Source organism: Carcharodon carcharias, chromosome 1, assembly GCF_017639515.1.
Source record: "Carcharodon carcharias isolate sCarCar2 chromosome 1, sCarCar2.pri, whole genome shotgun sequence".
Classification (NCBI taxonomy): domain Eukaryota; kingdom Metazoa; phylum Chordata; class Chondrichthyes; order Lamniformes; family Lamnidae; genus Carcharodon; species Carcharodon carcharias.
Window position 1 is genome coordinate 155,775,792 of NC_054467.1, and position 25,020 is coordinate 155,800,811.

Here is a 25,020-nt window from a genome sequence, read left to right on the forward strand (position 1 = left end):
CAGACTCCGCGTGCTCCTTCTCCAGGGACATCTGGCAGCGAACGTAGCCACGGAAGAGGGACAAACAATCGGGCGGGACTCCCCTGCTGATCACCCGCTGCCTGGACCTGTTAATGGCCAACTTGGCCAGGCCCAGGAGCAGGTTCACGAGGAGGTCCTCCTCCTTCCCGACCCCCTTCCGCACCGGGTGCCCATAGATCAGGAGCGTGGGGCTGAAGTGCAAACAAAACATCAATAAAAGGTTTTTCAAATAACTAAAAAGGGAGAGCAGCCTACAACACCCTACGTATACATGGTCCACGGACTCCACAAGACCGCAAAAAGGGAAGTATCTGCTGATCTGCTCTGTCTATTGCACCAACTCAATCATCCTGAAACAAGGGCGAAGCCCAGATCCATTAGTCAATCTAAACTAGTAACTAGGATCCAACAATGCCCCTTCCCCTTCTAACAATGGTCACCCCCATGACAATGTCCACCCCCATGACAAAGTTTACCTCCCTCCTGACAATGGTCACCTCCCTGACAATGTTTACCTCCCCAGCAAATTTCACCCCTATGACAATGTTCACCTCCCTGACAATGGTCACCTCCCCAACAAGGGTCACACCCATTACAATGTTCACTCCCTGACAATGTTCACCCCCCAGACAATGTTCATCCAACCCTGATAATGATCACTCCAACCCAACAATGTTCACCCCCCCGACCTCCTGACAATGTTCACCCATAACCTGACAATGATCACCCCACCCCAACAATGTCCACCTTCCTGACAATATTCACCCCTCTCCCGATAATGTTTACCCACCTCTGGGATGAAGGAAAGGGTGGGTGAACATTGTTGAGGAGTGAGAGATGGGATTGAGCATTGTCAGGGGAGGGGAGTGGACATTGGCTGGGGCAAGGGGAGAGTATGAGCATTATCAGGGATGAGGGGGGTTAGCATTGTCAGGTGTGGGGGGAGAGGGTGAGGATTGTCAGGGTGAGGCGGGTAAACACAGTCGCGTAAAGGAATGATCATTGTTGGGGCTGGAGGGAGTTAAACACTGCCAGGGTGAGGGGAGAGGGTATGCATTGTCGGGGGTCAGGGTGAACACTGTTGGGGTGAGGGGAGAAGGTGAGCGTGTCAGGGGTGAGGTGGGTGAACACTGTTGGGGTGAGGGGTTGAAAGCTGTTGGGGATGAGGGGAGAGGGTGAGGATTGTCAGAGTGGGGGGAATGTACTCTGTCAGGGGATGAGGAGAGGGGGGAACATTGTCAGGGGGTGAGGGGCTGAATGTTGTCAGGTGGTGAGGGGGGTAAACACTGTCAAGGTGAGAAGAGAGCGAGCATTGTCAGTGTAAAGGAGGGGGTTAGCAATGTCAGGGGGGGTTAACATTGTCAGGAGAAGGGGGTGAACCTAGTTGGGGCGGGTGGGGGTCACAGCTCCATTGAAAAATGTAAGCTGATGAACTGAAGACAGAACTTAAAAGGTGTGGCTTTAGTTCATGGCGAGAAAACGAGGCATGGCTTTGCTGGAGTTGTACTTGCCATATGCCCTCCTGACTCTGTTCATCACTGGATCGCTGCTGGAGCTAAGAATGGAAGGTGCAAAATTTCCAGTGTAAAATGTTATGCGGGCAACTTAAATTGAAGTCAGTGGTGGGCACACCCGCTCCATGACCGACTGAAAGATCTGGGCCAATGTGTCTTTTAACTAAGCAACATTTACAAACTTGGATATATAACTATCTATTCCTTCATCTAAATCATTAACATTTGTGGTGAAAACAGATCTCTGGGGAGCCTCTTGTCACATTCCATCAAAAAGAACATTCCCTTTATCCCTGCTCTTGTCTCTTAACCAATGACCTCAATGAACAACCAATCTCACAAGGTCACTTTCAATTCAGTGCAGTTTCTTCTTTCGCAACTAAACTCTTTGAGTAGGACCTTACCAACTGCTTTTTGTAAGACTAACAACACCATCCAATGACTCCCCTATCCACCATGTGAGCAACCTCCGGAAATATTCACTAGATTAGTCAGACATGACTTACCCTACACAAATCCATGCAAACTGTTCAGCCCATACTTGCCCAAACGTTCCATCATCTCTGTCTCTGATGATCAATCCCAGTAACTCCCCCGTAAGAAATATTAAACTGACAGGTTTGTGGTTATCTGGTTTCTATCTCTCTTGCTGTTAATTAATGGAATGACTTTTCCAATTTACCAGTGCCAAGACACAATTGCTGAATCTCGATCTTTGGGAAATTCTGATCTACACATCTGCAATTCTCTCTCCCAGTTCATTTAAAAATCTGGGATGGAAATGATCATATCTTTGAGATTTATCTGTTTTACGTTCCATTATTTTCACCATAACAATTAGTTTATTTATATTAAATCCACCACAATCTTCCCTTGACTTATTGTTAGGTTGTCGTTTTCCACTGAAAAAGTGGACAGCGTGCTGATCTAAAGAAGAAGAATAAGTTCCGGAAGACACATTATAAATTAATATTAGTATTTTACTAATACATTGGACGTAGGTGTCCCTGGCTAGGCCTGCAGATTTTATTACCCCTCCCTAATTACCTTTGAGAAGGTGGTGGTGAGCTGCCCTCTTGAACTGCTGCAGTCCATGCACTATAGGTACACCCATAGTGCTGTTAGGGAGGGAGTTTCAGGGTTTTGACCCAGTGACAGTGAAGGAACGGCGATATGTTTCCAAGTCAGGATGGTGAGTGACTTGGAGGGGAACTTCCAGGTGGTGGTGTTCCCATGTATCTGCTGCCCTTGTCCTTCTAGGTGGTAGAGGTCGAGGGTTTGGAAGGTGCCGTTGAAGGAGCCTTGGTGAGTTGCTGCAATGCATCTTGTTGATGGTACACACTGCTGCCACTGTGCATTGGTGGTGGAGGGGCTGAATGCTGAAGGTGAAGGATGGGGTGCCAGTCAAGTGGGCTGCTTTTTCCTGGATGGTGTTAACCTGCTTGAGGGTTTGGAGCTGCACCCGTCCAGGCAAGTGGGAAGTATTCCATCACACTCTTGACTTGTGCTTTGTAGATGGTGGACAAGCTTTGGGGACTCAGGAGATGAGTTATTCTCCACAGAATTCCAAGCCTCTGACCTGCTCTTGTTGCCACAGTTTTAATATGGTTGGTCCAGTACAGTTTCTGATTAATGGTAACCCCCAGGGTGTTGATAGTGGCGGATTCAGCGAGGAACGCCATTTAATGTCGAAGGGCGATGTTTGGATTCTCTCTTGTTGGAGATGACCATTGCCTGGCACTTGTGTGGCATGAATGCTACTTGCCACTTGTCAGCACAAGCCTGGATATTGTCCAGGTCTTGCTGCACATGGGCACAGACTGCTTCAGTATCTGAGCAGTCGTGAGTGGTGCTAAACATTGTGCAATTATCAGCGAACATCCCCACTTCTGACCTTATGATGGAAGGAAGGTCATTGATGAAGCAGCTGAAGATGGTTGGGCTGAGGACACTACGCTGAACTACTCCTGCAGTGATGTCCAGGAACTGAGATGATTGACCTTCAACGATGACAACCATCTTCCTTTGTGCTAGGTATGACTCCAACCAGCGGAGAGCTTTCCCCCTAAATCCCATTGACTTCAGTTTTGCTGGGGCTCCTTGATGCCACAGTCAGTCAAATACTGCCTTGATGTCATTTTCGGACATATTTGTCCAATCCCTTGTATTCAATCCCTCTTTACAAGCTCTAGATAAAACTCCCACCTTTCATTACTCCCTCCAGATGCCTACTGGCACACTGGCCTGATTTTTGTTTGCTTTTAGCTGCTGGCTGGTTGCTCGTGCCATGTCGGTTTGATGCTAATGAAGGCCGAGACCCAATGTAGAGATGCCTCGAGCATCACAATTCACATATAGGGACCTTACCCTTTGCCTCATCCCTATCTCACATGAGCAAAAATAAGCATGTTCGATTTTTTACCCTAACATTTTAATTTTTTTTTTAGCTGGCAAAATGTTGAGTGCCCCAATGTCCCTTGCTTTTTTATTAACATTGAAAATTTACTGATATTTTAATGCCAATGAGTAGGCAGTTAGCTTGAACTCCTATACCTTGTGGCACATGTACATGAGGCACTCCATTCCTTTCGTTGCTGTCTGTCCAGGGCAGAATATTTGACTGGAGTTACATTCAGCAGATCATGATTCTCCACAGTTAACATTTATATTTGCTAGCTTGGAACTGATTCATTGCTGAGTTGCTATTAGCCTGACTCACAATCCCTGCAAGGACCACCGTTTGAATGCCATTAGACTGGTTCCAAGCTCTTGACTTGCCTGTCTTGGGTGGCCCTACCAGAAGTTATAACCCTGCTAGCATTGCTTTCAGGTTACAGAAGCATCTAGCATATCAAGGTGCAGTGAGGCGGTGAGTAGAGCAGTGTGCAAGCCTATAAACATGCATATACAGAGTTCCTTGAATCATAGAATGATTACAGCACAAAAGGAAGCCATTCAGCCCATTGTGTCTGTCTGTTCCTCCAGACCAGAGAACAATAAGAAATTGTCTCTGCATCACTCTAACTAGATACTGGTGACAAACTGGTATCTGGAGCAGAGTGGTGGCTGCTCTTGCAGTCCTGTAAATGAGTGGAAATATAAATGGGTATTTTGCAGAAAAGCAGTTTCTCCTAACAGTATTGGTCTCATCCTGGAGCATGGAACTGTTCAACATTTCAGTCTTTGTATGTGCATAACATGGAGACTTGCAGTATGTGTGCAAAGTTAAAATCAAAGTTCCCATTAATTTGCAATAATCTTACACTATTGCTCCAATGAAATCTTTTTTTTTCCGATTTATTACTTACGTAATAAAATAGTAACAGCACTAAATCCTTTTCAAATTTCCATTCCAACAAAAGTTGAACAGGACAGGCCAACAAATACCAAGATCAAATTGAACAAAGTTGCCTAAATTGCCAGATGTGGCCTATGGGCTTTGTTTGGATGCTCCTGCTGTAACATGTAAAGAACAATGTCCAGAAACAAAGAATGGTTATTCTCATTTAACACATTTAATAGTGCACTTGACGGTTATAACTGTACAGACATAAAAAGATATAAACACTTTCTTGGTTCTTTATGTCTTAGCATTTTGAGAGTAAAATATTTACAATTTTTAAAAAAGAGGTACAAAAAAAGTATAATTGAGGTATAAATACGTGAATACTTAAATAATTAATAACATGCGTTATCCCTATTTGGCAGTATGCAGCTAGGCATGTATACATGTTTACAATACAATGGTATATACAGTGACATCAAGTTCTACAAATACCAATTGAATTTTTGTATAAACACACAGAAAGATAAGCATTTTAAAGTGAAGGGATAACACTGAAATAATTCTTGATAAAATTGTTCTTATTGCCACAAATATCACTAAAAGCTCTTTACATAACACTGAATGGTAAATATTTTAAACAATATTAGATAAATCCTTCTTTTAGCTTCTGTTCATTAAGGGCTCCAGCACCCACATATTAAGAAGGTTCATTGAGTTCCCAATGGCAGTTTTGTATTAACTATTAACTACATTCCATTTGAAGCCTCAAACAAACAGTAATGTTACAGTAAAACCTGTACGAAAGACCACCTTCTATGAGAGGACCACTTAACTTAGCAACTAGCGACTTAAAATCTCAAGAATTGGCAAGTGGGGATGAAAAACAAAAGATTAAAACATAAAGAGAAGCAAAACAAGGACTAGAAATTATTTTTCATACATCAATATTCTCTCACTAAAGAGTTGGAGATCTTCCATTGCATACCATTACAAATATTATCCAATACCATGTAAATATCTTGTATCAGTAAATATTAGGTGGGAATTGAGGAATATTGGTTTTATTACGAAAAGTACTTTATACTCAATAGCACACTTGTGACAAGAACCTTAACTGTTATTTAGCAGTTTGTCACACGTGATATAGTCAAAAGTAAGCCCCTTTGGTTTTGTGATTTACAACATAGGTGCATGTTCAAGGATAGTTTTGAAGTGGACAAGTTGCTTTGTGTAATATAGTTCTAAACCCACAAAAAGGATGGTACCTCACTGATCCTACACTGCACTTGTGATGAATAGAGCAAAATATTAACATGCTGTATTAGTGCATGGGTCAAAAAGTCAGGGCCATTCTGTAACGTAATGTTGGCAGGACTTTATCAATACATGAGGTCCCTCCTTGTGCCTAAGTTTCTGAGATGACCTTGTGGGAGTGGAGCTTTTGCATGTCCCTTACCAGAACATCATTGTAAGTGGGGATTCCAAACATTGGAACTCATGTGCCTCCAGACTTCTTTGGGATCTGGCATGTAGTTGATGTGGGTCAGACCACGCAGCAGTTTAATTACTGGTGGTTGTGGGGCCCACCTGGAAACGCAGACCTTAATCTTTGCCTGGGTTGCAAAAAAATTGGCAGATCGTTTTTAGTATTTTTAAAATTTATTTTCTCTCAGGAGCGGGGCAGTGTTGACAAGGCTGCATTTATTGCCCAGTCCCAACTGTGCTGAAACGGTCATGATTGAGTTCTTGAACAGGGGTGTTGGCCATTTTGTGTCAAACATGTCGTGTGGAACTCGGAGGCACATTTTTGCTTTATTCATTCAAGGGATGTGGGCTTCGCTGGCTGGGCCAGCATTTATTGCCCATCCCCAGTTGCCCTTGAGAAGGTGGTGGTGAGCTGCCTTCTTGAATCGCTGCAGTCCATGTGGTGTAGGTACACTCACAATGCTGTTAGGAAGAGTTCCAGGTTTTTGGCCCAGTGACAGTGAAGGAACGGCAATATATTTCCAAATCAGGGTGGTGAGTGACTTGGAGGGGAACAGGTGGTGGTGTTCTCATGTGTCTGCTGCCCTTGTCTTTCTAGATGGTAGTGCCGTGGGTTTGGAAGGTGCTGTCGAAGGAGCCTTGGTAAATTCCCACCTACAGCTCCACCCACTACAGATGGCAAGTTCACTTTCCTAAAGGTCAACAGTGAATTAGTTGGATTTCTACTACAATCAGTAGCTTTCATGGTCAGCCAGCCTGAGTAGTATTATTTTTATTAAATTCAATTGTCATAGCTTTCCATGGTGGGATTTGAACTTATGGGGCAGGATTTTTCAGATAGCGGGGTTTCCCACCCAGCCTCCTAAAGAGCCAACAGGGAATGCACCCTGCTGATACTGGTTACCCTGTAGCCATTTAACACTTGGACCCTTCCCATCTCTCAGCAGTGTCATGTTCGAGCTGTGGCCACTGCTGAGACTACAGGCATTTCCCAAAGAACAGGAGGTAATGGGAGCTGGGGTAAATGAGGGGTATGAGGGACCAGGTTTGAGGCCCTGGTGGGGGGTGTTAAAACTTTATGGAAGGGTGCCTCTGCAAGGGATGCACAAGGAAGGCTCCTCCCTCTAGCCTAACACCAGTTTGCCCAGTAAAAGCTGCCGGGTTATCCAATAGACATGGACCACCCCTGCCACAGGTAAAATAGTGGCAAGGGCAGGATGAGGCACTTAAGTGAGCACTAGTTGGCAGGCAGGAAGGTAGTGGGCAGGCAATAGCTGCACTTTACAAATCCCTTCCCCACCTTCAAACCTGCTAGTGGGGGATCGTAAAATCTTGGGATGATCTCAGGTTTGCTGGTCCAGTACAATAACCACTAAGTTACTTCAATCTTTTAGAAAGTGGTCCCTTCCAATAAGGGCAGCCTATAATCTATTTTCAAGGGGAACCTGGCATGTCCTACCTTTGGTGTGATGCCAATTGTGGATGCCCTAAATGTGCCACTTCCAGCACAGACACCCACTATCATGATAATTATGGAATCTCCCCTGAGCCCAGGATCAGCTACTGATGGGGACAGACGCATTTCAGCACTTTAACCAAATCACGGTTTCCTGTGGTTTTCAGAGTCAAGAAGCTTTTCAGCAAAATCTGACCTATTAGAATATAGACAGTAAAACACCAACCAGACAAATTTTCTGCTTCAGAGGGAGACAAAGAGTGAGAATAAAGTTACTATAAAATTATTTCTGTTTGAGTCGTGCAAGTAGCATGACAACAAATAAAAAGCTAACATTGCCACAATACAACACGTTTGATCTATTTAAAATCAGCAGGACCAAGTCCCCTTTAGCTTTCTCCATACAGGCTCAGAATTTTCTGTTTCACAGCAGTTTCTAATATTGCTTTTAAAAGATACAACACTTTTACAATAACAGCAACTTTGCGATGTTCTTCCCTGCCTCAGATAGAACAAGCTCCACATTGATTGTTAAAAATGCAGCATAGCGCTGTTCATATATTAATGTTCTGTAGCATCACATGCCACTTTTAAAAAGATGTATTTTTGTCGCTGCAAACTCTTAGGACCAGACAAGACCCTCATCTAGTGGGAAATATAAATGATATGGGTTTGTTCATCACAAAAGCCAGCCCTTCTACTTTGAAAATATAGCTGGAGTCCAGTTACGTTTTCAAGAAACATTTAAAGGGATCATCTAAGCTGTTCCATTATCCCAACCAAACCCTCTTCTAATCTCTGGCAGTAGAAAATGGACCGTGTTTTGGTAGAAATGTTAGAATCCATCAAGAGGAAAAATCCAAGTCCTGGTGGGAAAAAGTGGCCCTAAAGTGGTCTCCATTGTCTTTTACTTAAATACTATATTGACAGGTTTAACTGTACTGGAAACTCATTGAATGACGATATCATTATGCCATGCTAGTGCCTTCTGAGCAAGCAGTGTACCAGACACCGTCCCTTACCCAATCTCTCACATTTCAGCTCCTTAGAAACACACGCTCAAGCACACACTCCTCCAGATGCACCACGCTAAATGGATAACTGAACCAACCAAGCACAACAGAAATGCAGAACTCTGGAAAATATAGCAATGGTTCATAAACTATGAAGATATAGAATGGAAAATAAAAAATAGCAAATGACGTGAACACACCAAGTTATTCTTTAACATAACATGATTTATATTACACAAATTGCTCGATGCTTCATAGAAGCAATTGTGGCCCCTAAACAAGCAAGTACATTTTTGCACATCACTTTTTCAAAGAGCCACTAGTCCCATCCAAGTATTCCAGTAAAGGCCTATATGACAGCCCTCGTGTATGAATTAAGCAGCTTTTTAAAAGTATATTGCTACAGTCATAATTAGGAATTCTATTAAAAATAAAATAATTCATTCAAAAGGTCTGAATTTGCAGGCCTTCATTGTAAATGTGTTTTTTTTGGGTCCACCAGTTTCCTCAGGAGTGGATATGGTTGCTCTTTGAAGCCCTGTGCTTCAGAGTTAACATACTAACTCACTGGAAGTAGTGTCCTAATGCTTGCTTTCTTGACTGTCGGAGCCAGGAACATTAAAAGAGTCTCGTATTCTACCAATTTCTGCTGCACACAAGTGTCCAAATGCCTTATTGTACCATTCTGGCATCCGTCCCCTGAAACAAAGAATAGAAAATGTTACATTGAATTTGCTACACTGATTGGAAAAAAATAAGCTAATGTGTTTGATTTAAAAGAAATAATAATGTGCTGATTGAACTGTATAGTTGAAGTCAGAAAACTATCCTAAAGCCCAATCTTTGTAGTTTAAGGCAGTCCAGACTCTGATTGCAGGGTCATTATGTAAATGAGTTGCATTAGAGCCTTTGTGGAGGCCCAGCTCAATAGTGGTTCCCACTCTCCTTGCTGCAGCTGCACCAATACAGTACTGCTGACAACTGGTGCCACTGCTACAGCTGAATGATGCAGAACACAGTTTTGTTCTGGTTTTGAGTGAGCAACGTTCGCCGGGAAAGGCCTACATTGCAACTTTGCAATGGAATTTACGTGGAAGCAAAATTTGTTTGGATGAGTTAATACATTATTATTACTGTTATTCACTGTGGATCTTTCTGTTTCTCTTGGTGCCACCATAAGCAATAGAAGCAATAGTGCTTCGAACGGATTGTGTTTTTACTTAAACAATGCTAGGGTTCATTGAAAACTGTTCCTGTAAAAATGCTTAAGTGCTTGAATCAACTTGTTCTCTGCAATATATGATAAAAATAAATTTTGGAAGTTAAAGCATATAAATCATTTAAATTTTGCACAGTGTGCCTTGCCATTTTTGCATTCATATAGGAGTATGTTTTCCTGTCAATATGGTAGCTGTATGAATGTCTAGCTACTCACACTAAATTCCTTGCTGCATTTTAATGTAGGAGCAAAACTGCTTCAATAAATGTGTTAAAAAGGAAGTAGACAGCAAGGTTTAGTATGGTTGTCTAAACAGTTCATTCAGCATGGTCAGAAATGTAGCTCCCTATTACTAATACTATGAAAAAGATTTCTGCCAATACCTTGTGTCTATTCTACACAAGTACGTGAGCTTGGATTTTCCTGACCCACAAGGTTCTATTAAATATCTTGAGGTTAGAGTATTAGCTCGGACTCCTCCAACCACAGGCGTTTCATTGTGCTCCACTGAGGTGGCCACCAACGCACAGCTCCCCTTGGGCAAATTGGTCCTCCAAGTCCTGAAAAAAAAACATGTTTCAAATGTTGTTTCTAAACAGAAGAAATACAAAGTAAAATTCAAACATTCAAGAGAAATATAGTTCTATAAACTATAAATATAATGGGCGAATGTTGAGACCCAGCAGAAGTCCTGACCTGCGCACATACATGGTGATTGCCTGGGAAGTTTAAATTTCTAATGGACTGATTTGCACTGCCTGGAATACGCTGAGAATATCTCTGAAACTGAGCTCAGGTTTGGAGACTTTGGCTAGATGTGTGAATACTTACCTGGATACTTACCCCAGTATTGTCCTGCTGTAACTCAGTGATTGACAGTGTAACCCAACCCAAATACCCCAACACTCCTGACCCGACTACCCACCCTCCTGACCCAGTGACCAACCCCCCCAGACCTGAATACCCAAACCCCCAACCTGACCACACACCCCATAAACACCCAGCTCACTCACCATTTACTAACTCTGCTAAAATCCTTAAGACCTTTAAAAGCTTACCTGAACATTGCAGCTGATGTTGTACAAAGGGGGCATGTCCTCTCCACTGCTCTCTGTGGATGGCTATGCGGAGGGATGGCTGGTGCAGCTGGGACATAAGACCCAGCTGTAAGAATGCAAAAAAGGTAGGGTCACAATTATCTTCGCAGTCAGCGGCAATTGCTCCAGTATCACTGCTGACTGGATGATCTGAGCCATTATTTCTACAAATAACTTTCCTATTTTCTCTCCCTTCCTGAAAGAACAGGTTCATGTGTGACCACAGCAGCACACTGCTAATCAACACAAAACCCCATTCAGCATGTGTGAGCCATGACAGGTTATTCAACTGCGTAGAACATTGTCGCTGACTTTGCTGAATGGTTGCATACAGGTACTTCAGGAGGGCATCACTGTACAGTAATGAAAACCATAGGTGATTCTTTTCCTGTTACTTTGCCCAGAGACATGGGGCAGGATTTTTCAGTCGGCATGTGGGGGCAGGCCTGACACACTGACACGTAAAATGACGCCCAATGATGTTGGGCGTGCATCCTGATGTCATCGTGCAGTCCTGTGATATTTCGTTCGGCGGGCAAGTGCTGGAGTCAGCTGCGCACCCACTGAAATGTAAATGGCCTATTAAGGCCATTAAAAAGTAATTATTGCCATTGTTAACACTACCAGTCCATGCTTAACGTTGGTGGGCAGGCGAAAAGCCCAAGTGACCTTCACATTTTTTTTAGAAAACTTCATCCACGAGTGGGATGAGGTTTCCTAAAGCTTTTACTATATATTTATATGTATGAAAATTTTAAGATGTATGTCCCATCTCATGTGACACAGTCACAGGAGGGGAGATGTTTAAATACATTTATAAACCTTTTATTTAATAACTTCAGAAGCCCTTCAATCTCCCTGAGGCAACTCCGTGCCTCAGGGAGATTGAAGCGATATTTCGCGTGCATGTCCCGACTCTCCCTGCTCCTCCCGCCCGCACAGGGACCACTGAGCACTATTGGTCGCATCTTACGCTGGGCAGGCCTTAACTGTCCCGCCCACGTAAAATGGCAACGCGGAGCTGATCACGGGCGGCAATCAGCTCCGTGACTGCCCCCGCTTACTCCCGCTAAGCCCACCCGCCGCCTGAAAAATTCAGGCCATGCAGTCCAATTCTAGTACACTTACTGCCACTGAACTGAGACAACATAACTATACACACCAGGAACTAAACAAGGCATTTTCTCACTTTGTATGGGCTTCTGCAACAATGCACTCTGCAAGGCAATGCTGGCTAATCTAAAGCCCTTGCTTTACCCTGTAGATGATACTTCAAATAGTTTTAAAATGTTTACCTTATGAGCACATAATCTCTGGTCGGGTGTGGGGCCATGCTGCTTTGCACGTAATGATAGATATCCGTTTGACTATTCAAATTTTCAATGATCTTTGAACTAAGAAGGTCGTCATCCCAGAGATGACGGTCCCGTAGTATCCGCCACAGAACATCCTCTGGTGCAACAGGAATCTCAATGCAAGCCTTCCACAGTTTTAGAGGTGGTCCGTCACAAACCTGGCAAAAAACATTCATTTGAACTCTTTTTATTCCTCAAAGATTCAGACAAAATCAGTGGATTTTTTGTAATGTGTTTACATAAAAATGACTGAAAAGTTACATATAATCCTTAAAATTTGGTAGGAGACTAAGGCCTGAATTTTCGCTCTCATGTCGGGTGTCTGGGGTTGGGAGAATTGCTGGCCTTGCAAAATTGGCTCCTGAAAAGGAGCCCCGGAAGTTTGAATTTTCATTCTTGGAGGACTGGGTTTTATGGGAGCAGTGCCAGCCGCCTCTGAAAGAATTTGTGGGCAGCGACAGGGGCTGCCAGGTGCAGAGGCGGGCTGGGTGAGAGGCTGGCCTCAGGGCTCTGGTACTTTACCATAGCTATGAAGTAAAGGATGAAACAAAAAACAGTCCTCCAGCACTCACCCCGAGACCTCCTCACCACCTACCCTCCCCAAACACTCCCATGCCCCATCCATGCCAAACCTTGTCATCTCACAATCGCCCTCCCACCCCCACGGCCCTTCATGTCCTTCATGCCAACCTATGCCCTTCGACCACCCCTTTTTTTTGTATTTATTCATGGGATGTGGGTGTCACTGTCTAAGCCAGCATTTATTGCCCATCCCTAATTGCCCTTGAGGAGCTGCCACCAGAGCTGGACTTTTATAGCCCCTATGACAACCCATATTCCTCCACCTGCCCCTTATGGTCTTTCACACCCCCATATCAACCTTTGCCCTCCACTCATTCCCCCATGGCTCTTTATAACCCCATGCCAACTTAGTGCCAACTCATGTCAACCCAAGCCCCCCACCCACCACCCTATGATGCCCTTACATCCCTTATGTCAACTCACCCAGTATCCACCATGGGCAAACCTCAGGACCCATGCTGAGATTAAATAAAGGTCTTAAGTGTCTATTGAGGAATTCACTATTTAAAAAAACACTCTCATTAGTAAAAACCTATTCAACACATTTAACTTCCTTTGGGGATATGGTGGCATCGTGGTAATATCACTAGACTAGTAACCCAGAGATCCAGGTTAATTGTCTAGAGATAAAAGCAAAATACTGCAGATGTTGGAAATCTGAAATAGAGACCCATTTTAATACTCTGGGGACACAGGTTCAAATCCCACTATGGCAACTGGTAGAATTTAAATTTTGGAATTGAAAAGCTAGTGCCCATGAAACTATCGTCAATTGCTGTAAAAACCCATTTGGTTCACTAATGCCCTTTAGGGATGGAAATCTGCTGTCTTTACCCAATCTGGCCTACATGTGACTCCAGGTCCTCATCAATGTGGTTGACTCTTAACTGTCCTCTGAGGCAGCCTAGCAAGCCACTCAGTTCCAGGGCAATTGCTGGCCTTGCCAGCAACACCCACATTCCATGAAAGATAAGAACAAGCATTTGTATTCATAGCCTCATAAGCATTTGGAGTTGTCAGTCAAACAATGAACTGACAGGCACCTTAACATGTGCAGCTGCCTCCATGAACCACAGATGTCCAAAGTTTGATCTGCCCGTCTCCCCCTGTGAAAATGATGTGGGCTGGGTTCAGGGTGGGGCTTCTAGACTTGGGCCATTTTCGCAAAGATGGAGAGCCTCTCTATCTGCGTGAAAATGTAAGCTTAAATCTCTGCTGTAAGCTTTGTCAAGCGAGTGACAAAGATGGGCCCAAGTCACACTTGGATCCACCTGTTCTATGCAAATATTGACTCTCTGAGTCAGGTTTTAGTTCTGTGCAAGTGGATGGGGTTAGCATGGGTTTAGCATGGATTAAAATTGGGTCCATTGAGTCTGAACTCCAGTGAGGGTCAGTGTTGAAAGGCTGAAAGTGCAATCCTGGCATAGCCATTGGAACTTCCCTGTGGAATACCAGAGCCATCTTCCACGACTTGATGAAAATGGATAATTCACTTCAAATATGCATTTACATTGCCACGACTTTCCATCTTTGAGATGATTTTCCTATCCATCCACTTGTTCTTTTTAAACAAAGCTCTGACACACATACACGCTATATTTGCACAACCCAGTGTGTGCTGTGTATGTCTATTGCTGCATTCCCCTTTAAACAATAATACGTACCTTTTTGTAGGCCAGCTCTGCCAATTCTGATGTTGAACAGTTGACCCAGCCTTTAAACTTGTCTTTGGCCTCTTTCAGCAGAATATCGATGCAGTTCTGCAGATGAGCTTGGAAGTCAGAGGATTCGCCCTGACTGGTTTGGCCCAGCTCCTCCAAACTGACTGGCTGCAAATCCTGTTCCATGTAGGAGTTACGGCAATGGCTCATCATTTCCTCTGGAATCTAAACGACAAAAATATAGCCACACTTATTATACTGTCAACAAATATCACTGCTTTTATATTATTGCTATTTAGTTTGGTACTGGATTTTCAGCATCTATGATCAGTAGCTTTTACAATGGCAACATTTAATTTGGATTCCAGTAGCTGAATCCAGCTTCCTTAACCTAACAGCAGATTTACAGACTTAGTTATTGATGTCTTCTAATTTGAGTATGCTTTCAGGACGACGTTCAAAATAGTGCATTGCTGATGTGGATTGAACAATTTTAGACTATTTTCTCAGAAATTTCTACAATTTTTGTTAATTCCTGTATATGCTCTTAACTTAAAAGTGGTGTTTATCAGAGTCTAAAGGGAGTTTCGGAGAGATTGGTATAGCCTTACATGGCATCAGGGAACAGGGAGGCTGTATCTGTGCTCCTGGCCACTGGCTTCAGGACTTTATGACTGATGTTGGAATGTCATGGGGGTTGGGGCATAGGTAAAATATTTAAAAGTCCTTTTATTTATGAAAATCTTTGGGATGTTCCAGGATCCCTGCTGTCACATGCCAGCTTTTGGGAGCACCTCTCCATTTGGGTAGCAAGAGGGCCAGGACGCCCTGTCTGGTCCCATCTGGTATGGTTACATTGGGATTGCACCCACCGCAAATGAATGTCCATCCCTGTCTATTATGGGAAATGAATGGTCTGCATAATCAGGGGAGGTCAGACTCAACAGGCCTCTGCCTCCATCCCCGCTTTGCTGCGTCCAGGGACTCAGGCATAGTGAAGAGCAAAATCTAACAGGTCGTGTCTTCAAACACTTGACTAAGTATTTGCTGGGTCTGAAATAAAGATGAACAATCACAATCAAGCACACCTTGAAAAGCTTCTTGCACTCAGCGATCATGTGGGCCAGACCTTGGGTAGCAGCCAAGTTTTCATTCAGGTCCTTCTGGTCAGGTTTGCCTAAACTTTGTTTCCTCTGTATCACTCTGGATTAAAAAGAAACGAGACCTCAGTAATACATCATGACAAATGGACAATAGCACAGACTCCTAGGTGCCAGCACAGGTATTTGTTGAGTTTTACAAGAGAATCATTAAACAGTGGCAAACCTTGTAAAACTTGCACATGGATCAACAATAAGGACCATGCAATTTATGGGACACATTTAACTTGCACGGGAGTAAAAATCCTTTCACTCTAGTAAATGGACAGCAATTTGTCTCTGCTTTTGGAGCCATCCTAAATGTGACTTGCTTTTAAATTAGATAGAGAGCTGTGTGGCAAGGTCAAGGTTTTATTTTAATTAAGTTCTTTGAGGAAATGGTGCAGCACGGGGACAGTGCTTAAAGTGTCTTCTTGGAACAGGTCCTTATCCATTGATAAATGATAACTTTACACAACAGCTCCACACAATAAATAATTAGGAAAGGACACCATAAAAAAAAAGGCACTTTCGTACTGGCACTGTTTTAGCTTGGGGGTCTGACAGCTGCCTCCTGGTGTTTACATAATGGAATTTTCTCCCTTCTCCTGATAGTGAACTGAAAAGCTAAGGCTTTTCCCCATTTATGCTATTTCTTTAGCTTTCCACAACTCTTCTGCAGAAATGATAGTGGAAAGTGAAAATTATAGTAGAAACCCCTGCAATTCTGTTGCAGGGATTACTGTTCTTTCCTTGTATATATGGATTTGTGTTACTGGTCTCCCAGTGCATCAGTACATACATTACTGATCTCCCCATGCAAATGTGCAGGTGTGTTTATTACTGGTCTTGCCAGCCAGTTTTACATCTCTCATGATTTTCATTTTCATTTAAGTCACCCATTTTACACTATTGAACAAAGTGAAGATCTATCCCGATGTGCTATTGGTCTCCTTGTATATCTATCCGTATGCAATAGGTTTTCCTGTGTATATGCGTGGAAGTGTATTATTGCTTTCCTATCCTTGTGTCTCCAGAAAACTAGCTAATCTATGAACAGAAATAATGTTTTTTAATTTAAAATGCATACAGCCCCTGTCCTTAGAAAGGAACCAGTACCTGGGAGAGGAGTTTTCTCTCTTGAGAGTATTGAGGTGGAACAGTGAAGGGGCCAGGCACACTGCGAGGTTTGTAGGTGTCATTTGGTTTTCTTCCACAACAGCTGCAACATCACTAAGGAAATAAAGGAGAGTCTGCAGAGCCTCACGATTCTCATCAGGCAGTAGCATGATGCCAGCCTGAATTGCTTGGAGACGTTGATCCTTTGGGACATCTGCAGCACAAAATAATTTTCATTAACTTTTCAGACTTGAAGGAAAAAAAGTTGAAGGTACTTTAATGGTTAAAAAAAGGAAACGTGCATTTTATAAAGCACCTTATTGGAATATCTCCACAGGCTTCATGTACAATGAACTACTTAGAGATACAATGACAGCTGTTCAGTGCACATTTACTAGTGGGCATGAGCACAAATGTGTGCAAGCTACTGACTGAGTAATGTACAAAAGGAGGGCTGGTGAAAGAAATGGAAATGAAAATGGAAACTGATGCATTCTGCTCAGTCTACACCTAAGCCACTTTCAGTTTAAGTTGGTAAATGCACTGCCTGGTTTGGAACTGAATCATAGTAACTAGGAAGCGTCTACTTTAGCAATAGAGACTTGAATGAATACAGTATCTTTAACACAACAAAAAAAGACTCCCAAAAATAGACTGTTCAGGTAGAAAAACATTTTGATTTCTGGGCCTTCCAAATGAGCTGATCGCAGCCAAGCCAACAGCCCAGTACAGATGATAAAATTGTCATTTAAGCTTTCAGAACAGAGAATGGGCTTAAAAAAAAGCCAACCACTTTGCCACTTTTGACTTCAGGAGAGGAGAGAGAAGAAAATAAAAAATATTTCTACAATTTGATACAATTTTCAGCAGTTATCTCATTCCTTGGGCCTCTGTTCACTGTTTGTTCTTCACATGATGCTTTTATTTTGGACAGAATGGGGAGCCACTGTACTCTTTTACCACAGCACGCATAATAAACACGACTGAAATTCAACTCATATTAGTTTATCCCAAACAGAATGAAACAACTTCCTTTTTGATTCTTAAATGCATGATTAGTTTATGTTTTTATTAAGAGGCCAAGGGTGCTGAAGCACATGATGATTGATGAGCCTATGTAGAGTTACTTTGTTTTCCTTGTGCTATGAGCTGAGCTGAAAATACATACAAACTATTTCAGGCAGAACACTTTAACCAAATCCTGATACTGAGAGGAAATACATTATCGTCAAAACATACATTATCAAAAAATGTAAGGATTCCTCAAAATACACATCATCTTCAAAATATGCACCAGCTCAAAATAGAACACCCTCAGAATATCTACACAGGAAGAACAAGCAATGAATTTGCAGGGGACATTTAAACAATGACCTCTAAGATCTTTACACTCATAAATTGTTTACAAAATCACACCACCCTGAACACCCTAGAAAGCAGTTGTGTTCACAGACTTGTCAGAGAGAACTTGTCAAATTACTATGTGGCAACATTAAACCAGTTTTATGAATTTCAGAAATACCAAAATAAATTTTAACTAACTGCTATCTTACATGGGGCAAAACATTGAAAAAATAAATTGTGTTCAAATGTATCATTTCATCACCTGTGCAGGAAATGATTGTGTAGAAATTGAAAGATGGTATCTCCACTTCTGCAAAGAAAACACCTAATGCTAACACGGTGACCCCAGAATTCAGTTGGACCTGGGCAGAGTTTGCAAGGTCAGTGGGAGGCCCCATGATTTAAATACCTTTGGCAGGCTAGAGTTGCATCTGGCCGTCCCCCGCCAAAGACGCCCGTAAATCCAACCGAAGAATCCCAGACCATGTAAAGTATGGGGCCTGTGTTCCCTACATGGAGACGTCTACCAGTTTCCCACAGGACCGCCTTTCTACAAGGGAAAATGCCATAAAACCATTAACCAAAACCAAAAACAAATTACTCTTCAGAGGTCTGGGCTCTCAGGTGGAGGGGAAACCATACACCATGTATTAAAGAAGGTGCCTGCTGTTGAACTACGACCTTGCCCCCAGGCCTCATGTTGAAGGCCTTGTAAGGGGCAGGCAACAGTCATAGGCTTTCAGCGCTTGTGTCCCGATAATGTTAATATCCCAGGTTTAAAATTAGCTTTGAGCCACTAATCAAAGACAAAAACAATTAAGTGTATTTAGATCTGGAAACTTCTGCTAGTACTTACACTGGTAGATTTGGAGAAATGTTTCCGAGAGTTTGCTGGTCATCAGTGGCTCAGGCAGATCTCTAAAATACTGTTTAAGCATGTCTGCTACGTCATATGCAGACTGGCCTTCATAGTTTACGCTATCTGTACAAGTTTCATTCATCTGCCGTAAGGCTTGGATTCGAGACTTAACTCCAGACTTCCGGAATAACCCAACCTGTTTATTAAAAATATTAAAATGTTATTTTTAAAAAAAGTTGTAAAGAACGGGTCGACAGCAACATCAGAAAAACAGTGACAGGTATCCTATTGCAAGGCCCTTTTGTCACTCTTAAGTATACCTGTCTTGCAGATTGCAACAAAAAAATCCCTCTGATTAAATGAAATGATACTATCACATATTAGTTTTTTCACTACAAATACTTGTAAAAGATACATACAGGAATCCACTTCTGTCAACATTAAGAATAATAGGCTAGATTTTGCAGAGCCTGCAGGAACAGGCAAAATGGCAGACAGGCATGGAGAATTGCACGGGGCGAGTGGCATTAGTTACAGACTGCCGGTGGCAGGAAATTGTAAATGATTACATTAGCAGCGGGAAGAAAACAAAATGGAAATCACACCCGTTAGTGGAAGGAAGCTCATTGATATGCTTAATTCCCCATTCGTACATAATTTAAAAGCAATTCGACATGATTTAATCCTGCCTCCCTGATTTAGTGAAACTCACACGTGTCTCTCGTGCCTACAGTAACCTGTCCAGTGAAAACCTGGACTTATATGTGGCTTCTTCGATTCACCGCGGGAATCTTTTGGATTTGCAGGACACTGAGTCACTGGGCACAGCATTGATCTTGGAGATCTTTTCTCTGTATAAAAACTTGCTGAGCTGACATTCTGAGGGCCGGAGTTTCAGGCAAAAAATTTAGAACCCAGAAGTATGGGTACAGAATTTAAAGGGGCAGCGCACGACTGAAGTGCAGAGAGGCCATCCCTTAAAGTGGCATCACACATCCATGTCCCGAAGTGGAGGACATTTAGGAAGCCATCTGCAAGGCGAGGGCAAGGTAGTGGCAGCATGGGAATCATCCATCCTGTCCTTCTTCATCCTCAAGTGCTGGAGGGGGTGAGCTGGCTGGACTGTGACATGTCAGGCCTCAGTTGATCCTGTTGATGCCACTGAATGACCTCGTGCGAGACAGCAGAGGAATCTTCCCCCCGACTTTGGAACGTCTTTTTTGTGCGGGACCAACAACATTTCAGGTGCTGGAGATTTAAACTGCAGAGCTTTCTTAAAAAAACCTGTAAGATGATTTCCAACTCTAACACAGGACTGGCTGTCCTTTAAATATGGTGCCAGTTCCTGCATGGCCATCAGTTGGTGTGGGCTTCTCAATGTCAGAACCATCCCCCCGCCACGTGATGCGGCAGCAAGCCCGTGTCACCCACATTCATGATCTTGCTGCCACGTAATCGGGTTCACCCGGCTGTCACTGACCTGTTCCCAATTCCCAATGACTTCCAGGCCCGCCTCCGGGTGCTGCAACAGTATGACTAAGTCTGGCCCAATGTTTCAAGATTAGTGAGTTTACAATAATTGTGATTAAATGCCATTGTGTCCCCTTTTCACAGCCTCTAAAGTGAGGCACTGACCTGGTCCAGACACTGGTTGCGGAGGTATCGCATGGCCTGCTGTATACTCTGAGGGAGGGGATGCCCTGAGCGCTGGACATTCACAAGCAGAGGAACCCCAAAAACGTTCCGGTCTTTGTAGTCTGGAACCTTGATCCTCTTCATAAACTTGGGCACAGTCCTGAAAAGAGTGAACAGGGATCAGTATGAATACCAATGCATCTCATACACACTTGCAATGACGCTTGATTGATGGGGCATAAAGTTATATTCATACAAGCAGAAACCTGTTTACACTCTAGGCGGACATGGTCACTTTGGGCAATGCTAGAAGACCCACAGAGAAGGAAAGGTGAAAATGGGGAGTTGGGAGCGTAAAAGGATATTTGACCATTAGATGATGACATAGCCAGTCTAATGAAATAGGGACAGTGCATGCTTGGGCTGCAATTTCACGAGTTCCAGATTGTAGCTATGCTGCCATCTGGAGGGGGTTCAGTGGAGACAAGACTCTTCACCACAGTGAAGCACACACCTGAAGATTAGTGTCAACATATACCTTTGGCCTTGCTTTAAGAAGCTGACTCCTTACTAGAGTATGGTTTCACAGGTGCTACATACACCCTGAAATCACACATTTGTGAACATCATTCCTTAGAGAGCCTTGACACAGAATGTTGACATGTTGTTTAACTATGTGAGCAATCACAGTCATTCCTGGTATTGTCCTCATCCAATTATTATGAATATTGTCAGTAGGTGTAGTCATTATTGATAAGCTATTTTTAGCTTGGATGCTGCCAGGATGAAGGGGAACAGGCAACAAGTTGACATTCTCATTTTCAAGTTACTTCCATGTCTAAATTAATTTGGTAACAGGATGAGAGACAGTGAATGACAAAAGAACAGGATAAAACTGAGTGTAGATAAGTCGCTTGAATGGTCTTATTTTGATGTGAAGTTCGGGCAGGTTTCAGCTGTCTATGGAGGTGAAGGATGGACGATAATACTGAAGTAAGTGAAATGGAAAATTGGTCAGGGCGTACAACAGGGTTAATTCACAACTGCCTGTTCGCATGCCCTACCAAAAGCTAAAATCTGCCTGACTGTATGGTTTAGGGTTAATAAAGCATGAAGTAGCTGTTCAAGTAGCTTTATTACTGAAATATCAATTTTTAGTTCATCATATAGAGCACAAACTATAAATAAACATTGAATTAGTTCAGAGAGACAGGAATTTCCATGATCTTATCAGCAGGCCAAGGGTTAATTATAATTCTTCATTTACTATTTGAAATGGCCTGACATGCCTACCTTTCATTAGACCATTGCCAGGATCAGATTCTCATTGGCATCCTCTATGAAGCACCAATATCCGCTTTGATTCTCGAATTGTCAGTAATCCAATCTGATACTGACTTTTCTTAAAATCAGAAACATCAAACAAGCAGCAGGGCCTGTTGGCCACATACTGACATGTTCCACTGTCAATGAGAACCTTGAGCTCTGGGCAAAAAAAGTGATCTCTGATTGATTTGTATCCAAGGCAAAATGAAACCTAATGTTCCACCACACTACAAGATGCCACTTCTTGCAGCCCTGGGTTGAACAGCTAAGCTGACAATGTGGTGTTTGTGTAACAAGGATTCTGTTCCATTAAGATAAAAGCAAAAAACTGCGGATGCTGGAAATCCAAAACAAAAATAAAAATAAAAATACCTGGAAAAACTCAGCAGGTCTGGCAGCATCTGCGGAGAGGAACACAGTTAACGTTTCGAGTCCGTATGACTCTTCAACAGAACTCTTCTGTTGAAGAGTCATACGGACTCGAAACGTTAACTGTGTTCCTCTCCGCAGATGCTGCCAGACCTGCTGAGTTTTTCCAGGTATTTTTATTTTTATTTCTGTTCCATTAAAGCTTGCGGCAGCCAGAATGTCCACTTTCTTTTACGATGGTAAGAAACTGATGTGAAAGTTCAGACATTGCCAGTGGGAAACACAGTTTGACAAGTAACACTGGTGAAAAGAAGCAAACATTCACAGCTTGTGCTCTTCACATATTTCTTTAAACGGCTAGTGTACAAAAATACCCCATGAATTGAGGATGCATTGCTATGTTTAACTTGAAGAGTTGAACACATGTGTGGTTTAAAAAGAAACACACTGGGCATCTTTCTATTAGATATACAAAGTGCTACTGTTAGAGAAGGAGGAAGGATGGAACCATACTTAAAGTCATAAACATTTCTTAGAAGAGGCTAGACAATGAGAGCATTGTTGAACATTGTGAAAAATATACACCATTATTTCTAAAGGAATTGGAAACAAGGTTACTATTTCTGGTATAGATCATGGAGAATTGGCCAAGTAATTCACAGCAATAAGACTGATGAAAATACCTACTCCTAATGGGGTCATGCACAATATTGGGGCAGGTTGGGGGGCACAGCAAAGAAGTGGAATTGAGGGCAGCATGTCCCCAATTGCGATTAGTATGGCTAAGCGCTGTTCCAAACTCTCGTTTTGGCTCTGATATCCCCTACCCCACTTTATACACAGTTGTGCCTCTGAAGTAAGCGGAAGGAGTATTGACTTTGCAGCTTGACACTATGTGAATTGATCCATTGTTTATTTTCATATCTTCAAACTCTTTCCCCTTTCAGAATAATGTGCAGTATTGGAAGGATTCTCAGGTTGTTCAATAACTTGACAGGCCATATTGTGAACACTTGTTCCGTGGCAAAATGAAAAGATCTGATGCAAGATTGCCCCAAGTCCCAAAATTTTTCGGCATTAAAAAAGAACCTTTAACTCCTGCTCACATTAAACACAGCAGCACCAAAGTGTTTGGGATCGTTGATCTACAAATTGAAAATCACCTTCTTGTCCTTCCTGACCTGCTAACAAGTTCCTCAAGGAGCTTAATGGAGTGTTAAATGGAGGTAAGTGGGTTCCCCATTTCTGCACACTCCTGCCCTCCCTTTGAAAATTGCGTTGCGTTCTGGAGGCAGACAGTGTCGCCCTCCGTGAACTCAAATTTTCAAATCATGCCTACAGCCATTCCTGCTCCCACTGGCAATTGAAAAGCCAGCCCCAAATCTCAACAGATATTGAGGACAGCAAGAACATGGCAATATGATCCTGCAACCTATCCTGATCAGTAAACGTAATGATTCCATAAAGTTAGGCTTGACCTTAGAGTGCTTTAGATACAATCTGTTTACTGTGGAAAGGAATTTGAGATTTAAACACTAGACTATTACATATTAGGCCATTGTTAACCATAAATAAAACTAGTTTTATATTATTTACCTTATTTCTTTACAAATGAGACAGGAAGTATTCCTGGGAGATATTTGCTACTGGACCTTCCATTTGACCCCATGTTTTTTGCACATATAAGACAAGATGCCACTGAATTACAATGCATACATTTCAAAGTTACTGCATAATACACAACTTCAATAGCTATCAAATGACAATGGGTTATCACCTAGAGATCCATAAACATTATTTATTTCTTTTCATTTTGTTATGCTCCAGCACCTACCAGTTAAATCCATGCTTGTTCGAAGGTGAATACTTCTCCATTAGGGCAGTAAGCTTCAGCAGAGAGAATTTCTGCAGCAGGTTCATCTGTGCCACTGATTGGCTGTTGATTTGCAGTGAGGCTGAATTTAAACTTGGTCTATGAGAGATCTGGAAACTACCCCATCGTAATCTCTGTCGTCTATTTAATTAAACAACAATAAGTAAGTCAATAGATTGATTACTTTTGGGTAATAGTCTAGCATTGTAAGTCTCATTTATGTAATTACTCAAGCAGGATTAAGAGAATTACTAACATAATGCATGAAATTTGAAGCCAACAATCCTATATTAGTTTAAAATATTATTTTATGTATTGAAACAGGCGCAAAATCTGTTCAAAAGTTCAGTAATTGTTCTAGGCATTGCAAGAAGCAAAGTAGATGACAACAGAAGATTTCTTGAGTGGTAGTGCTTTGAGACTAAATCCATACAATGTAATTTGGACATTATTAACGTGGTTTAAAACTGTTATTACTTAATCATTTCAGCCACAATAAATTCTTGACTCAGAATTAAAATTTATTTTCAGTTTATACTGAAATATTCTAAGAGTCAATACACAGAGCTGTACAATATTCATGAGAATAAGGGAAGTACCAGGTAAGACCATTAAGTCAATTCCAAAGTTAAGTGCACCAACAATGTACAATGTCTTATAATTCTCA

The 25,020-nt window shown here is 42.4% G+C and overlaps 1 protein-coding gene across 4 annotated transcripts in view; it reads right to left on the reverse strand.

Annotated features, from left to right (window-relative positions):
• Window positions 1–6,829: 6,829 nt before the first annotated feature.
• Window positions 6,830–25,020, reverse strand: part of dlc1 (DLC1 Rho GTPase activating protein) — a 593,090-nt gene continuing 574,899 nt past the window's right edge. For all 4 annotated transcript variants that reach the window (XM_041185569.1, XM_041185578.1, XM_041185561.1 and 1 more), the window contains 9 exons: window positions 24,315–24,494; window positions 20,786–20,945; window positions 19,148–19,346; window positions 16,948–17,161; window positions 15,778–15,892; window positions 14,693–14,914; window positions 12,387–12,604; window positions 10,378–10,554; window positions 6,830–9,474 (listed from right to left, as the gene is read on the reverse strand). In XM_041185569.1, coding sequence (XP_041041503.1) covers window positions 9,357–9,474; window positions 10,378–10,554; window positions 12,387–12,604; window positions 14,693–14,914; window positions 15,778–15,892; window positions 16,948–17,161; window positions 19,148–19,346; window positions 20,786–20,945; window positions 24,315–24,494 — 1,603 coding nt within the window. In that variant the 3' untranslated portion in view covers window positions 6,830–9,356. The remainder of the gene's footprint in view (window positions 9,475–10,377; window positions 10,555–12,386; window positions 12,605–14,692; window positions 14,915–15,777; window positions 15,893–16,947; window positions 17,162–19,147; window positions 19,347–20,785; window positions 20,946–24,314; window positions 24,495–25,020) is intronic.